This window comes from Syngnathus acus, chromosome 10 (assembly GCF_901709675.1).
Source record: "Syngnathus acus chromosome 10, fSynAcu1.2, whole genome shotgun sequence".
NCBI lineage: Eukaryota > Metazoa > Chordata > Actinopteri > Syngnathiformes > Syngnathidae > Syngnathus > Syngnathus acus.
In genome coordinates, this window is record NC_051095.1 from 13,764,752 (window position 1) to 13,782,958 (window position 18,207).

Below are 18,207 nucleotides of genomic sequence, written 5' to 3' on the forward strand. Positions count from 1 at the left end.
GGTTCTATTATGGCCTATTGGTATCGACGCCGTCTCTTAAGACCAATTAATGATGATAATTCAACTGATACTTCTGAAAATTGAGTAAAATTGACGTTCTTGTTTGTTTCCTTACCATATAATTTTTCAGCCATAATTTCCTATGGGAAAGATTGTTTTGGAAAATGGCTGACCTTGGATTTTCTTCATTCTCTGCTTGACTCAGCTATTTTGAAGTTATTCAGACTGGCATTGAACCCCCCCCCCCATAAAAAAAACCCTTAACTAAATAAAAGTTGGGTTGCTTGCCAGTTCACTGCAGGGCTAATACATTGGTAGCAAAACCAGAAGCTCCGAGCCTTTGAGGAGTGGGAAGCAAAAATTGCTGCTGACTATCTGAGTGCGGCAACTTAAAATGCAAACAATGAAAATGTCACAATTTTACTCTCTTTTTTCAGCAGCAGTTCTTTCTGTGGTGTCGGTAGCTAATTACAACACCTTCAGCGCTATCACTGCCTCCAGTCTCTTGTACTGATGATTAGATAGCGGCTTGGCTCAGAGCACCTACACACACTCCAGCACTCACTCCAACACCAACACATGGGGGATCGCATGTATTTGAAATTTCAGACACTGTATATTTTTTAACACTGAGATCACGTCAAATGCAAATCTATGAGTATCTCTCTCTGTTGTAACCCATCATGAAGCCCGTTCACATAATTTCCTTATGTTGCTTGTCTGCCATCACTTGTGAAATGCTTCTCCACATTTCCCCACTTGTACAAGAAAGCCTCGCCTCTGCCTCTTTGGACTCGCGTCAACCCTCGCTCCATATAACGTAACAATCGTACCAAAGTGTAGCATCTCCATTTCATGTTGTTTTGCACTCAGTCTGCTTCTATTGCTTGTCCCTAAAGCTCAAGCACTATGACTGATGTGCCAACAATGAAAAGCAATGATACGTTAACAATTACTCACACGTTGGTCCAAATTAATGAAAGTTGTCTCGCTTGACACAGGATCCTTCAAGGGGAATTTCAATCTACACTCTGCTGTCTATTATTCTGGTACCCTCCAATTCGTACATATGAGCTGCTGCCTCCCCCGAAGTGCAATTTTTACTGATAATTGGGCCACGACATGCTTTGCAAGTACCTTAACTTTTTTTTCTTTTTTTTTTTTAATTGGATCTGTTCAATCTAGTGACACGTTAATTCCAAACCAGCAACTTCATTACTGTTAAACACTTGCCGAAATGAAATATTGCTGCCTCCAAATGACATTCCCGTGCCACTAATGAGGGAAATGCCATCAGCGGCTAGAGCTCTTTGAGGCTTATAATTGCACAGTAGTTTACTATGAACTTATTATAAGTTCAAATTCTAAACTGTCAAAATGAAAGAGCACATCATGAATTTGAACCATCTAAGAGAGAAAAGATCTAATTCAGAAACAATTTTCCCATAAGAAGCAGTGAAAGCGAAATAATGCATGTGGGTGGGACCAAACTGTTGACATAATAAATTGCTTTGAAAACAACGAGGATGGGCGGTGGCAGGGTTGACTGACCACTAGATGTGAAACTTCATACCCCTAATTCACCGTTAGCATTTACACTGGCATTATACAGCTCTATTTGAGCCTTATAGTACCTCTGAAGTATTTAATATCCCCATTCCTGTGTATGTACTGTTAGTACAGAACAAAAAAAAATACAGATAAATTATTCAATGTTAAAGGCCTGTGAAAAACAATCTTTGTTTGAATAATGACTGATGAATTATAAAAGCGTACCGTTAATGAGTTGTATTGCAGATGTGACTCACCAGTTTTACACATATGCCGCAAAGCCCCGCAAATATTATTAGATATTACAGAAACCACAAAGTCTCTCAGTCAAGATTCGTCGATATTTTTTCGACTTTTTTTTCCGCCAACTTCTGCCAGACCTCAAGGAGTTACAGTACACGAAAATATGTGCATTATTTATTAGCTAAGAGCTAAAGATGGGTTTCATTGAAAAAAAAGAAAATATGGGAATTAGCGAACTGTAAATGTTGAATACATTACAATACACATACTGAAAATCAGAACTGCCACAAGTAAAATCAAGTGATTTGTTCCTAATAGTAGAACTTTAAAACGAGGAAAACACTTGAATAAGTCTTATTATCCTTACTGCTTTGAATGAGAGTTTGCTTACTTTGCCTAGCCATGTTATTTGGGGGAATTAGTGTTTAAAAAGAAAAAAAAGTAAAAAAGTAAAAGATACACAGAGTGAATGCTTTGGTACTCCAAACTCCAGAAACTCCAGCTGGTTTCCACTGCACCTGCACATGAGGGCGGCTGGACTTTGGAAGAAATATGAATCCTGATTATTTTAGTAATAATTGTAATCACGATCAGTCAAACGATTGTTTATTTTGTGGTACAAAACACAAAAATGTTTCAACATGTAAAAAAAAATATGAAGACAAATTTCTTTGAAATGCGATAATTATGTAAGTTTCTTTATGGACCAAACATTTTTCATAACAATGCAAAAGTACAGTATACATTCAAGAATAGCTTCCTTGTAATAATGTAACGTAGTGTAATTATTGTAATTGTGATTGAATTTCGATTCATTGCATAGCCCTTGTCAGCTCATGCTGTGAAACTACAATGTTGACAAATGACACGAGTCCCATGAGCTTTAAAATTTCAACTTCAAAACACCCACAGCATAAGCTCAATCAGCACTGCCGTCCAGCCAGTGCTGCATTGCAGTATTGAGGCCACAGTGTTATTGTCGGCACTTGATTCACTTGCATTTAGCAGGTCAAAATTCATTTGATATGTTGGCTGGACACACAGCGAATGTTCCAATGCGGAGCTGGTGGAGCCTGCTATTAGTTCGCTCCTCTGGGAGTCTGAAAACGACTTGCTGTCTTCACCGTAGGAACATCACGTCACTGTCTTCCTCCAAACTCTCGGGCGCTCTGCTGCTTCTGGGCAGCCCCTGTATTAATTATTGTCCAAGATATAAATAGTCCAACAGTCTGGCAGTGCTAGGTGGTCTAATGTGCCCGTCCGGTGTCCTGTCCTCTGTATGGCTCGGTGCACTGGCAGCTCTTTGTCTCCACATTAACATTGGCCTCAGCAGATGGGCATGTGACCTGGCAACAATGCTTGTATGTTTTATTAAACCTCTTAATCCTAACCCGATCTGATGACAAACGTATCTAATATTCTTGTTCACCTTACCCCTTTTGTTTATATGAAGTCAAAAGTACAGTCATACCAAAAAACCCCGGCATGAATTCAGCTTCAATTTAACTTAGAAAAAAATGTGCTTCCAAAGTAAAACAAAACATGATACACTAATTACTTGTTGACAATTTTGCTCTACAAAGACTTTCCTATTCTTTCTCTGTCAGTCGTCTGTCTTCCAAGGATAACTGTAGTTTTGCAATTCACTGTTGTACCAGTGTGACTTGACTGTACAGTTAATCAAGGTCTTTGATTGGTTCCTCAGTCGGTGAGTCAATCTGTATTAGTCTTTCCATCCTACTCATTTTTAAAGAGTGAGGCGGTGCACTTAACAATGAGTCTTTGTATCAATCGCTCGCCCAACTAGAAAAGGATAATGGAGCTTTGCTGAATATCCCGCTTCCCCCCATGATGGCTGTGGTGCGAGCAGCAGCTATCGTTACTGTGAGGCAACTCCTGCACAAGAACCTGTCTGCCTTAGATTTCATTATAGCACCAGTTTGATTTGTCCCACAATTTTTTACGAAGGTAAGGTGTGTCAGTCTTTAGCAAAACAACATACTGCTTATGAGTCTTTAAATTAGTTAGGGGTCGTCCCTTTTCTTGTCTATATTCATCAAATCTTGCCCCCAACCTGTCATGTCCATGCAAACTTGTAGCCGCCCTTCCAAAAAATTTCTAATAAACAAAAATAGATAAAAGAAGTCACTGGAAATTATGAGTAGAGCCCTGGGAGGTTTATCTGGGTTGGCAGGCCTGGGCTCCATCACCATGCTAATGGAGACTGCAGCTCGTAGTAGATAAGAGCCCCCGAGACAAAGAAGCACTGCACCTCGACCACCTTTCACAACAATGGAATAAGGACTAATAATATTTGACAGTTTGCCCCAGTTTAATTTTACCTTTTGCCTACGAGTTTAAGTCTGTGCAACTATCAGGGGCGCATCTTAGGAGGATTGTACAATGATAGGGTAAGCAAAGAACTTCATATTTAAATCAAATTAAAGCTCAAGGTCCTTTATGTCCACTGCGGTTGTCAGAGGCGTAGCCAAGCCGGGGCGAGCCGGGGCGGCGCCCCGGTTAGGACTCCCTGCGCCCCGGTTGAAAAAGATCGATCTTTTTCGATTCTTCATTTTCATGCCGTTTTTTTCTTTCGGTCTTGCGCGAATGTGCTTGCGCTATTCTATGTGCGCGATGTTGTTATCCATTCACCGTTTGCCTCCCGGACCCGGATGTTGTTTTAGCGATCAGCGAACGGCGTGGGTGATGTTCGATTTTTTTTCCTGTGGGCGTGCGCCCCTACTGGAAAAATTCCTGGCTACGCCTCTGGCGGTTGTAGTTATGTCGCTTGATGCGAGCCGAAATGAGATGGCGAGGCTTTGCAAGATTTCAGAGTGTCTCGCAGTATACTGGCATCAACATGGATGCTTGTATGTGACTTTAGCAGCTTATTATCCTGAAGAATTTTTGTTTACGAAATGTACAACATTCCAACAATGCTTACAATAGTGGCAAGATATTGGCTATCTGCTGTAGGCAGGCTTGGATCACACGGTGTTTGAAGATGAGTCGTCCGGGCCGTCGCCTAGAATATAAAGTTACGATTTATTCATTTAATCTCAGGTAGGATCAGTAATAATGTATATTTAACACGGGAGGGAACTAGAGTGGAAGTAGAGAATAGCGAGGCATCCTTTTTGCAGCAAATAATGATTTATAGAGCTGGTCCCAGGCTGAATACTTATCTGTCCAAATGGACTGGACTCAGCCATCTTCAGTAGTTCTTCCTCTCTCCAGTATCTGAATTGCTCAATAGATCACAAGTGCATAAGCATTAAAAGAACAGGCCATTTGCGTTTGGACTGCAAGTGACAAACACGATTGCAGAAACAAAGAAGCGGTAAGAGAAGAACTCAACTGTACTGTATCTTTTTGTTTTTTATGTTTTCCCTCTCCTTTTTAATGTCGTAGTGTTTGTGCTTGTCTTGCAATAAATTAACTCTGTCACAGTGGCCTGAGATAATAGCAAGAGGGAATTGCTGAGCCTGATGCTGTACTCTGGGAGCAGTACAAGTCATTTCGCTCCAGCAGACCACTTAATAGCTCTGGCTGATGTTGACAGAGTTTGAAAATCCATGCGTCAATTGTGCTAGAAGTACAGAAGTCTTTTTAGTGACTGCAGGACAAGGAAGCTAATAGTACCAGCTCACTTGGCAAAGTTTGACCAACAATCTCTTAAACAATATTTCTTTGTGGACCTCCAACTGTAGTAGTAGTACTGAGCACCTCATTTGACCTCATTGCAGTCCATATTGAGGGACTAAGGCTTCGCTCACACTGCAGCTCAATTCTGATTGTTTTGCTGATAAGTGACCTGTATCTGATTTTTTTTTTTCTTCAAAAGACAGTCTGAACGGCTCAGTTCTGATTTTTTCTTTTCTTTTTCAAATTCGCCCCTTTCATATACGGTCCTAGATCACATTTTTCTGACCTGGACATCGTCATGTGCCCTGCACAGGAGGGCAGACAGACTGCTTGGGAGGGAGACTGAATGTTTTTGTCACAGATTTCTGTAGGAAAGACGAGATGGCTTAAGGCGGCATTGGCAGCATCGCCGCTGGTCGGCCATTTTCGAACAGTGGACTGCTCTGTTGCGCTGTGCTGTACCGTGAGTCAGAAGATTTACTCAAATACTTGTCACTTGCTGAATTCTTGACGGATTTACGAACAGATTGGTTTATTACAAATATTAGTACCCTGGCTATAATTCAAACTAGCACAGCTAGCTAACTGGCACACTCGACCCCTGTCACCTATGTCCAAAAAGTAGTGTTAAATGTTTCAACATTTACATACATTAGTGATTGGAGTTGCTGTTTTTCCTTGTGTCCTACAATTTGCTGCCTTCCAGCTGAAGTCAGCTAGGCTCTAATACACTCGGAGCTATAATGAGGATACGCGGGATAGAGACTAGATGGATGGATTTTCTGAATGTTAATAAAATAATGAGTCATTACGTACCATTTTTTTCCCCACAAAATTTTATCGTCACCTTTCGTGAGCAGACTTCACTTTTAAGCAGCTCATAGGGCTTTTCAGAGACGGAAGGGAAATGAGATAATTAGCTGAAGTCTGAGGATTCTGCTTTGAAGAGACTCGTGTGTTTCATGGCAGGGCTTTGCACTCTGGTCAGGTATTGGAGAGGTCACACAAGATTATCTGAATCATACCCACTGGTAACATGAGAATGTTACAGTTGAAGACAGTCTTCCAGACTTCCATTTTTTGGATGGATCACCAATGAAAACGGGCTTGTCTGAAGGAGCAGTAGTTACTTATGCGTGTTGTATTGTCCCTCTCCTACCTGACTTAAGTACAAGTGACAGCAAGAACTGAGCCAGTCTGCAGCCATTTATTTTGAATTTACTCGACAATCAAATAGTTAGCCCTAATTTAAAAGGTATTAATGGAAATTAATAGATATAATAGGTTTGACTTTTATGAGATGGAGGAGGCTGATGGTAATTATAACCTTTCGGACTCACTCTTTGTCTTATTTTGCCTAATGAACATTTTACACATTAATGGCAACCGTTTAATTTTAATCCACTCTATAAAAACATAATATGACTCATCTAGTCAATGCAGATAGCCATCCGAAAGTCATTTTTAAGAAATGCCCCTCCTCTCTGTACACATGTAGAAAAATGGATTCCGCAATGTCTTCTTATACAGAATTATTGCGTGATCCACAATACGCTTTTCAGCGGTAAATACTGATCAGGCTTACATTTCTTTCTGTGTGTGTTGGCGATAACTCCACCCCACTACATCAATAGCACATCTTTGCAGTGCAGTACACAACTGACCTTGTATGTGCAGTAAACAACAACCACTAGCAGCTTTAAATTCACTCCATGTTCTAATTTATGTACATTGTAGTTTTAAAAACTCTTTGGCGTTGTTCCACCTGTAATTACCTCTGTGGTTGTTGTTCATGGTAAGGAGACTAATTTTAACGCGGCAAAGTAGAGACTGTTGAGTATAACTGCAGCTTCAGATGCTCAGAGCAACAAAGTAAGCTACTAACTCTCGCATCTGTATCTAATTCTGTAATTTTTAGTCTAAAGTGCTCAATTTACAGATCGACAAATGCTCAAATGACTCACCCCGACACTAACCATGGTAACTTGGCAATGGAAAGGCTTTATGTGAAGTGGAAAAGCGACATGAGTGCTTGTTATCAAAAGTGTGCAATGTATGCATTGGGTATTTTGTTATCCATGCAGTATGCACTTTGTGTCATCCATTACAATTTTATCAAAAACTGTGGACGGTCTGAAAATAGTTTTTCTCAATATATTCTTATTTCAAGATAAGAAATGGAACTCTATTCTTCCTCTAGCTATGTAAAATTGTTTTTGTGCTCAGCATTTTTCATCTGCGCTTACACGATGGCGAATGCACTCTTTGCCCCGTCTCGGCCCCTCTGGCCTCCGTGTCCTTAATATGATATATCTGGAGTAACATTGTTTGTGACATGTTGCTTTCCAGTTGCCTGATTTACAATATCCTCTACTCTTAAATGGAGTAAAAAAGGAACTGAGAACATGTTGGTTCTGGTTTTAAGATCCATGTGTTGATCAGCTTACAATGTTGAATGCAAGGATGCTGACATTTCTGACAAACAAAGAAATGCACCTCGCAGGAACATGGCTGCTATTACTTTTACCTTCTGGCTTTATGCGCTACAACACAGATGCACTTTACTGCACTGTTATGAGTATACAGAGTCAGACCTTGTTGGACAAGTTGTTTTGAGTTTGCTAGATTTAAATCAAAACATTGGAGATGCACAATATTAGCTTTAATTTAAGAAGTTTCACAAATTAAAGATGACATGTATTTTTCATTCGTATTGCAGCCTTGTAGTTTGTTGGTCTTGCTGCCATCTGATTTGTCTTCAGTAATTGGAAAAACTAGATGCAAATACTCTGGACCTAACTGTACTGTTTTACTGTTCAGTACTAAATTGTCGGATTCCTGAAGAAAAAGCTGCTTTGTAAATTGCAACAATGGGCACAATGATGGATAGAACATGCTTCTTCAAACTGAAGCCTCCAAGCATATTTCTTCAGTCCATGAATGTTATTGACTATATTCATATTACAACCAGTCTATGTCAAATAAATATGACATAGGGCAACTTACTTGTCATGCATTTATATGGGGAATATGGTTGAGTAAAAACCGCTAGCTTTCTTATCTATGGCCCAGCATGGGAGATAAGGAACTCTCACAGAGACACACGTAAGGATGCAGGCTAAGGGAGCGTTTCTTTAAAGAATAGGTATACAAGAGCTGCCTCTTAAGCTGCGATGACTTCTTGTGAAGTTGCTATGATTCATCCAAGGCCGCACTGTTTCTGGAGTTCTGCTGATCCTGCTGCGGAGACAGAAAGATGAACGGGGCTACTGGGCTATGATGGGCTATCGTACTCCTCCATCATTTTAGGGGTTGCTTGACTCTGACAAGCCTCGTCGAACAAAGGGAGCGCTCCTCTAATCGCAGCAAGACATGGGTGTCTGGTCGCATTCCATTCGTCAAGATGAATAATGCACTCAGATGTTTGGGTAAATACACGCATACAAAAAATGAGGTTGGTATGACTGCACAAGAAACAGCATTGTCATTTCCATCCTTTTATTCTAGGACAATTTATTTCAAGTTTGCAATACAGAAAATGTACAAACAGATGGATTAGGATTCAGCTATTAGTTTGGTCTATAACACGTCAGAAAATAGGCAAATATATGTATGTATCGTTGTTTTTACAAATAAAAGCAGATATTTGCAAATGTGTTATTTTGATTACAACACAGACGAGCAGTTTGCTTTCACGGAAGAGTAAAGACATTTAAGAATAGAAGGGATGCAATTACAAGCATTTTTCAGTTAAACATTGTCTCCATGTCACCAAAAGAGTTGATTTATTTAAAAGATTTATTTTGTATCGCACAATTGATCAGTTAGCTATTATTATACCCACCCCGACTTCTAAGTCAGCTTGGGTTCTGGCTACACTTGCTCAATGATCCAGTCACAATTGAGTTCATTTTTCTACCTGTAAAGCACTCCACAAATATGCATCTGGACAAAGCCGTCATCATCCAAGTACTCCTCCGTTGGCATATATCGGGGCTGCTGTCGGGCTGAAACCTATGTCGCAATTTGGGTTCATAGTTTCATAGTTTTAAATTTGATAGTTTTCACACAAATCTACACCGTTTCTATTCAACATGCAGTAGATGCCATTAGACAGCAAAAGCAATTTTTTGAGATTAGCTGTAGCATTGGCTGAACACAAAAGAGCGCAAAGGTGAGATTTTCAGCAAATATTAGTGAATAGTTCCTCCCCCAAATTTGCGAATGCCTGACTGTGAATACAGTTATGAGTAGCAGAACAGTTGGACCCAAATTTTTTATCCCAATCATATAATAAAACTACGCTTTTGGTTATGAGATAAAGCAGTGTGCAAATGACTCCTTCGGGAATGGTTTGAAATGTTTCAAAGGCGCAAAGAACCACCCAGTCATTATGTTACCGGCTGTGGGGCTGCTACAAGCATATTGGGGCGAGTTTCGGGGATAAGTGCGACCTTTTTAGTGGCCCTAAAGCTGTGGTGGCACAGTGTGACTGATGCAGATTATCATCGCCGGAGAAAGCCAATTACTGCCGTCATCATGTCACCCTCTCGGTGGAATGAAATGCATTACAGTATTCTTGTGCCAGCGTTTTTGTGTTTTCCCTTCACTGATCCCCCTAGCTGGAGTGCTAATAGCGCTGTCAATGAGACCGTCAGAGGGTCGTGCTTCATGGAGGACTCGAGGAATTACATCCTCTTTTTGTCTTCTTTCGCTAGTCAAGACAAAGCCCTTTTATTGTGACACTCGAGTGTCCTTGGATGACTGCAGAGCGGACACACTGCCTTGCAGAGTGGCGATGTATGAGAATATCGTTTCTGTTTTTTATGAAGCGAACAAACCACAGCTCATCAGAAGTTTGTTTTCTTTCAGAAACAGGCCAAAGAAGCTGAAATCAAACAAGACAGCTGTGGCCCAGCCATGCACAAAGACTACAGAGCGAGCAGAGTCACAAGTAAGAGACTACGGTGCGTGTTTGTTCTCAGGGTTAGTTCTGCATGAAAACTGCAGCTTTTTCACGAGCGATGGGGGTGCCTTGTTGACATAGTGGGTATGCTGTGGTAAAATACACAGTGCTGTTCTGGTTTTACGCCCACAGCTCTGGAAAAGGCTTAAATTGATTGCCTGTGTCTGGTCCAGACAACGTGGATCAGTGGTAGAGTGGTCGTCTCCCAATCCAGATGTAGGGGGTTTGATCCTCAACTGTTGTGACCATGTCCTTGAGCAAGATGCTGAACCCCCAGTTGCTTCCCATGGCGTGTCATCAGTAGGTGAATGAGGAAGCAGTGTTAAAGCACTTTGAGTACCAAAGGTAGACAAGCATTGTATAGGCGACAGCCGGTTTACTGTTTCATGAAAAGCATTCATTTTTCAGTTAATTTGACGTTTTCTTGCTTTTGAAAATCCCCCACCCCCCCCACACACACACACTCAATTTAAAATAGTCCCCAGGTATCAATAAAATGCCTCTGACATTTCCGTTTAGGGGGAATCGGGTATCTCATTGAAATAAAGAGTATTTCCTCTGTCACCATGACCACCTGAGCAGAGCTAGGGCATACAATAAAGTGAGTGTCGACTCCAACTTAGTACCTTGTCACTATATTTAGTCATTTTTCCAACCACTCCCAAGTCTATTTCTTAGAGAAATACAAAGAGCATAAGATATCTTGCGACATTTTTGTGTGTTATTGGGTACCAGGAGGCTCCCTCCAGAGTGAATGTTCACTCCTCCGCATGCAGACAGGATAGGAAATCTGCTTGTGCGAAGCCATATTTAGAAAAGGTCAGATAAAGAAATCTATTTGGGTGTTGAATTTCATACTGTACTGTATGGTGGGAAATCTGGAGACCCAATTAAATCAATAAAGCTTTTCTATAATTGTCCTCTTTCAACTATACAGAACTTGGAGTTACATGCTTTTCATTGGACGATTATGTTTTCACATTCTCTACAAAAGCAATGTCTATCAAAAGCAATTCAAGTGACTACTAATGTACAGTAATACTACATTTGATTTAATTGATTTAAAGTTTTGTATGATGAAAACTAAATACCTCCATATTCTGATTGCCCTACTGAATGTAGCTAATAATGGTTGGTTGCTAAACAACCAATGCCAATATTCTTAGCGCTACAGTGCTCAACTTATCTGCTTTTCAGGGAACCTTTTTCGGGGCTCGTGGATTATTGTGGCAGGGCTCTGTGGTAGGGGAACACTTATATTCTTTCTGTTGGGCAGTGATAGTTAAGCTTACTTGGCTGTTCAAAACTAGCAGAGGATAAGAACAGATTTTTTTTGCGATTGAATCAATAGAAGAGAATGAATAATGTGAGTGCAAATGTTTACGTGATCCTCTTTAGAAAAATGACAATGCAATGTTTTATTTTTTCTGAGAAAACAAAGGAAAATGAGTGTGTGACAGATAAAAAGTAAAGTGAGAATGGACGCTTTAGAGGCGCCCTTTTTGTTGATCATTTCTAGATGACTGTCCTCTCACATAACTCTTACGCAGCGCAATATGGTGGCGATAATGAGCGCTCAGTCTGATGCTTGGCCTTTTCTCCTCTCCTCCTCCCTGCTAGTCTGCTCGGCTCGCTCTCTTGTAGCCTTCTGCTTTTGTCTTGCTTTTATGTCACACACTTTCTCCGCTGTTTGCCTTCACCGGGTCAGGTTTAATTAGCCGCCTGTCAGGTTTCTCTCCTCTGCCGGTGAAGACTGAGGATTTTATATTCATTTCAGGTCAGTCTGTGTGAAGCTGTTGAGTGTCTTGCTGTATAAATTATTTCTTGAAGAATTGTTTGCACTTCAAACCCAATTGTTTGTTCATAAGCAATGATGGTTTTGGTTTTATTTTAATGTGGAGCAGAATAGGTTTTCATGCATAGTTTTTTGCGTTAGGATAGTTCTCGCCGAATGTTCTGAGTTCTTCTTTGCATGCAGAATCATGCTTTCTCAGAAAAAAATAAAATAAATAAAAGCAAATTGACCAATCAATTCATTTTTTTCCAAATATTTTTTTTGACGGATGATAGAGTTTCTCCGAGTTTTCTTAACTCCAGTTTCCATGTCAGTGTTGTATTAACAATGCTCTCCAGAAGAGTTGTTCCGCCGTATGAGTGTGACTCAAAATCCCGTGGCTGTCTTCATGTTGTCCAAGTGGTGCACTCCATTTTGCATCCAGATGTGATCAATTAAATGATTTTAATGCCCATTCCAAACTTTTGTTTATCTCCACCAACAGAGTAGTTTTGCATGTTCAATGATGAACAATACTGCATTCCTTAGATGCCAGACAAACATCTTCTACCCTTTATTTACATCAATCAGGATGATGGATTAATGCCAGATCATTCAAATGCAAATGAGCTCATATGATATCATGATGCTGATGGGAAGAAATGAGAAGTTTTTATTCATAAAAGAAAAAATGCTCTCGTGGGACAAAAAAAAAGATTCAAACGTGCTTTGTAAGTCATGAATTAGCAGCAAGGAAGGGAATTGGGCTTGGGTATTGTTACAAATGTGCTGTGCTCTCCTGACTTAGACGTATTAAAAGAGGCTACTTATTGATTCAGAACAACATACAAGTGAACATCCAACAGTGATTGTGACTAACATACTGTATGATGCTGCATATTTTAAAGTGACCAACGAAAGACTACTGATCGTTTGAAAGCTGAAAGAAGTGTAGACGCTTGCATGTAGCACTCTGTGTATAGTTGGAATTATTAGAAAAAGGCTTCTTGGCTACTTGGAAGACCTTCCAAAAAACAATGACTAGCTGTATATTTATTGTGTGTGTAATACATGTGTGTAGTATATCCATTATTGTCGTAATCTATCTGAGTTACTAACTTGTTTACGCTACACTTGTAAAAAAAAAAAAAAAAAAAAAAAAAAAACACCTAAACGTGGGGAATGCTTTTATAGACTGCAAGTCAAAGGGTTTAGTAAAGTTAACAAATGTAGTTGAAGTTGTATAAACTGGCTTTCATATTAATTCACATAAGCAGAGTAATAAACGGCTAGATGGTTCATCAAGGTTGAATGACGTGGACAGCGTGACTCTGTTAAGGGTGATTCCTATTTCCATTTTTTGCCAATGTGAAAATATTTAAAATATGAACGCCCATCAGCCTTAGGGAATGGATTGGCACAACTACTTTGTACATGGCCAAATCAAACAGCTGCATGTTGTTTGTTTTGCAACATTTGCATACAACTTGATAATAGAGTGACCAAAGAAAAATGTATCCATGAAGCAGTAGTGGGGCTGTGACTGCTGAGCCAGCGAGGGGGTTATCGGTTGTTTTGCACTCTTGTTTGAGAGCCATTTGCATCAATATTCAGGCTGAGGGGCAAACTCTCTAGGAAGGGATGGCCTCCTTTTAAGCTTCTGCATAATCCAGTTGCCAGAACAGATGCCTCTGTCACCAAAGACTTGGAATATCTGCCCAGTCTTTAAGGTCTCCCCAAAAAAGTCTGGCAATCATGGTGCCCCCGCTCAAAATACATTAGCTCCAGTTACTTTTTATGGCGCCTTGTTACTGCGCCACAACTCATTAAATTTCTCCAAGCGCGCCGGACACTGCAAAGTCTGTTTAATGAGATGTGACTTAAGCCAGGGAGTCACCTCAACCTTTTCTCCGTCTGGATGATCTTCTGTTCTCCATCCGTCAATATGCGGGGAACACGAAGAGGCATGGGGTAGGGAATTACATAAGTAAGGGTTTAGGATGATAGAGGTCAAAATGGAACAGATGTGCATTTCTGCATGGCTTTGAGCGGAACAAAAGTCATTTTTTACTCCAGTAACAAACAGCAGGCATTGATCTGAAAATGGACAACAAAAAATACTATTTACAGTCTGTTTAAAATGAACGGAAACTTTGAAAATACTCCGAACCCCCGCTTTCTTTCACTGGCAATGACATTATGATACAGCACTCCACACCCCTTAAAGGGCAGGGGGGAAAAAGACATCTTGGAGAAAAGGGAAAATCAAAGTACGTCCTAGTTAAGAAACAGAATTACCCTTGACTCGTCATGTAAAAATTGCAGCACGACAGTCACAGATGAGGCCGCGCTATAGTGTAATATGCAGTAATTCGATCTGAATTATTCATTCTGTCAGCATTCCCCTTTAAGGCAACAAATGGGTTAAGCACCAGATGAGATCCAACTGGGTCAACTGTATGTTTCTGCTTTAATGTGTAACGTACAGTGCGTTGGCCCTCTCATCTGCTCACAAGTTCAAATGTACAAAATATAAGCTACCTGCTTTCGGAAACTCTAATAGAATGAAACAACTTAGCCTTTGATGATACATTGCAGAGGCGAGGTGTAAGGGGAAGGCTTTGTGAAAGCAGTCCACCTCATGCGTCATGCTTTGTTAACACTCATAAAAGTGGTAACAATAATGTGAGGCCACATCATATTGAGTCGCAAGAATGTGCACTGCGGGGTAGGATGCGGGAAGTCACTGCAGCAGTATGGCACAAGCTTACCGATATTTTGCGATGGTTGCTAAGCAACCCAACAGTAAGTAGCCTGGTGGCTATTTGAGTAGACTTTTTTTAGTGGACTAACCCTAACTGGCCAATAACTGTATTTGTTACTATTACAGGGGGGTTTTGTTTATAATACAGAGGAGCAAGGGTGGTAGACAGAGAGAAGCATGTGTAACTCTGCTATATTTTATTTTTATTGTTAAAAATGCTGAAACCACACACTCCTGTCCATGGCTATGCTTCTGTACCACTTTACCACTGTACATTTGTCTTTTTTCCTAGAGTTGGGGACACTACGTTCATAAGTTATGTTTTTTCAATCTACTACTACACTAAAGTCACTTGACGTCGTCACTCTGAAATCACTCGGGCATCATTTATCCTATTGAATTCAACGAGATATCATCACAGCGCGATGCCACCCAAATTGAACATTTACGATTTGTGCTCCGCCTGCCAAATCATGCGCTGTCGTCCTCTGCAGCACGACACAGTGTTGTTGCACCATGGCAGCACATACACAATAAATGTGTTGGTCAACAGCGTATTGCGCAGTGCTAAGTGCAGTGTGAAAAGACCGTTCATGTCAAAGACAAACTGCAGAAGGAATGTGCCTTGGGGATGAGGCTTTTCTCATTATGCAGTGTACATTTCTTTTCTTTTTACTATTATTGTTGACACATTACCAACGCCCCTAAAAGTTCACATTTTGGAAACTTTTGATTGCAAAATAGTCTACCCCCCAGTTTTCTGCTTCAAAATGTAGCATGAGAACCATTATTTTCCTGTGTGGAAGGCAATACCTGAGACGCAGCATTCCAAAACGAATACATTGGCCTTGTCCAGTAGTATTTTATACAATACGCAAAAGGAGTGAGCTACCGCAATTTGCTGATTGCAGGAATTCTGCTTTGCTGGGTTCTGTATGAAAGTGAAAGGCGGATAAATGTGAAATCCTCTGTTACGACTGTAATGTGACCTTTCTATTAGAGCTCTGTAAAAGGGATTCTACTTATAGCCCAAATTGTACAGAGTGTCCTTTGTCACAGTAAAATTCAATTTCCTGTTCTGAGTCATTTCTTATTTTTCCCCCCAATAGGTGTAGAGTAAAAGGACACAAGTCCTTTTTTTCTTTTGGTCAAAATACACAAAGGATGAACACTGAGCACACTGAGCACACTGAGCACACAAATCGCTTGATCAGGGTGAGCAAACGCGGCTTTCATTTCCATGACGACCGAGGGCATGCAACCAAGCAAATGGCTACGCAACATTGCTTACCTGGCGTCTTTATTGCTATATTTTGCAGATTTAGCGGCGTATATTTTTCTTTCTTTTTATTAAGCGAGCAAGAGCAAGACAGCTAGCCGGTTTTTGCACTGTTATTGGATACTTGTGGAGCTCCCTCTAGAAACAGTTTTCAAAGCCACCACTGCAGTCAGAAGCAAATACTGATAACCCAATAATTTCACTGGAATTTGCAGAATTGAAGTCAATTTTCTATAATATGTCCCCTGTGGTTCTTTGCTGGTATATATTTTTTCCCATAGGTATAGTTTTTTTCCATTCCCAATTGTGTGACTTAAAGTTTCACTTTAATCTTTACAATATATCACACGATTTACTGCTGCTTTTTTGTTTTTGTTTATTTTTGTATATAGCCAGAATGTCGTATCCACCCCACTTTCAAGTCAAGCATTTTGATTAAAAAAAAGAAGCATTGTATGGGGTGGGGTGTGTAACCACTCCCAGCACCCTCAGATGCACCTGAAAGCAAGCTTTCATCTTCTGAGTCAAATTAGCGTTCTGTTGGACTGCTTTTGCTACACTTAACAGGCCGCACAGAAGCGGCGTTGTAAAAAAAAAACCTCCAGACATCGTTCCCGAGGGTGCCTGGAATTGAATGAGTGCACACGCACGGGCTGTTACTCATTACTGCCGGCTGACAAGGGTAATTGAATTTTTGTTTCCCCTGAAAAACAGTCAGTTTATTTATGACATGTTTTTTTTCTGATTAAAACATGCACCAGCAATTGTTGGCTTTGCTTCCCCCCCCCCCCCCCCCCCCACCTTGTCACACAGATATATTGGATGCTTCATAATCAAATTCCCCAAAAATGGTACAAGTTGCATTAACAACCAATTGTCCGGGATAATATTCACAATCGTCAGCAAATCCCATCGTGTACACACTATGGCATTTTTGTTTTTTTAAATACTTCCATCATTTAAATTCAATGCGGTAATAATGTATGATGGAAGTTTGAACCTGAAAGTTATTTATTTGCTTAATTTCTAATAGGGAAAACTTTTTTAAATTTGAACAAGTGGACCCACACTTGACTGGGTTCCACTTGGGAGGATCCACAACATGTACAGCATGTTCCATGTTTTCCTTCCCTCCCCTCAGTTAATCCAATTAAGACAGCACATTAGGCAAAGATATTTCAAAAGCCTATGATGTCGTCCAAATGTGTCAGACGTGGTCCTCATTGGGGTTAGGCATCGTTTGAATTTGTAGGATTCCGGTTCTGATTCCGGGTCTGATTCCGGTTCTTCAAATCCATTCCGCTTCCTACCGATTCTCGATTCCAACTCTCAACCTTAAAAAAAGTTAGTTCTCAATGCCCAACAACATTTTCTTTAAATGAGCCTATCCTGTGAGAGGGTGCGTGTGTGCGCGTGTGTATGTTATAAAAAGTGTGTAGTTCATATGAGATGTTTGTATTCAATAAGATGTCTGGGAGGCACGACTCAGGCGGTTAACTTTGCCGTCTTCAGCAAGGGCAGATTGTTGGTTTGACCCACACTTCCCCTTGGATTTTTTCAAAATATCCTTATAGATCGCGCTTAACCTGCTGCTGGCGTTTTGTGAATATCAACTTTACTGCTGTGGAACTGAAAGGCAAACCTTTTTTATTTTTTTATTTTACCCATCGCAAGGCGGGAAATATGATGAATTCCGTGACTGGTTGACTTCAAAGACCTGAATTGTATTCATTCCTTATGCAAAATGAATCAATTGTTTCGAAGCTCAGTCTCTCATCATCATTAAATCTTTATACTACGTATATATTGGACAGACATACTACTCTATACTATTGAGCCCAATGCACTGAGCATTGAGTCTATGATTTTCTCTTTGTCAAACATGGAGAGGAGAAACGCGGAGGCTTGAGGTAACTTTTTTTTCTTTGTCTTCATTGCAATCTCCAGCCTATTTTCCTCACCGTTTAACCGGCGATCACTTGGGG

General features: G+C 40.4%; 1 protein-coding gene across 7 annotated transcripts in view; it reads left to right on the forward strand.

The window, feature by feature from the left end:
- enox2 (ecto-NOX disulfide-thiol exchanger 2) overlaps nucleotides 1-18,207 on the forward strand; it is a 146,305-nt gene that overhangs the window by 18,245 nt on the left and 109,853 nt on the right. For 6 of the 7 annotated variants that reach the window (XM_037263002.1, XM_037263004.1, XM_037263008.1 and 3 more), the window contains one exon: nucleotides 10,312-10,393. The exons of the other annotated variant lie outside the window; for it this stretch is intronic. In XM_037263002.1, the coding sequence (XP_037118897.1) occupies nucleotides 10,312-10,393 (82 nt within the window). Of the gene's footprint in view, nucleotides 1-10,311; nucleotides 10,394-18,207 lie in introns of those variants that run through there. 7 annotated transcript variants of the gene reach the window in all.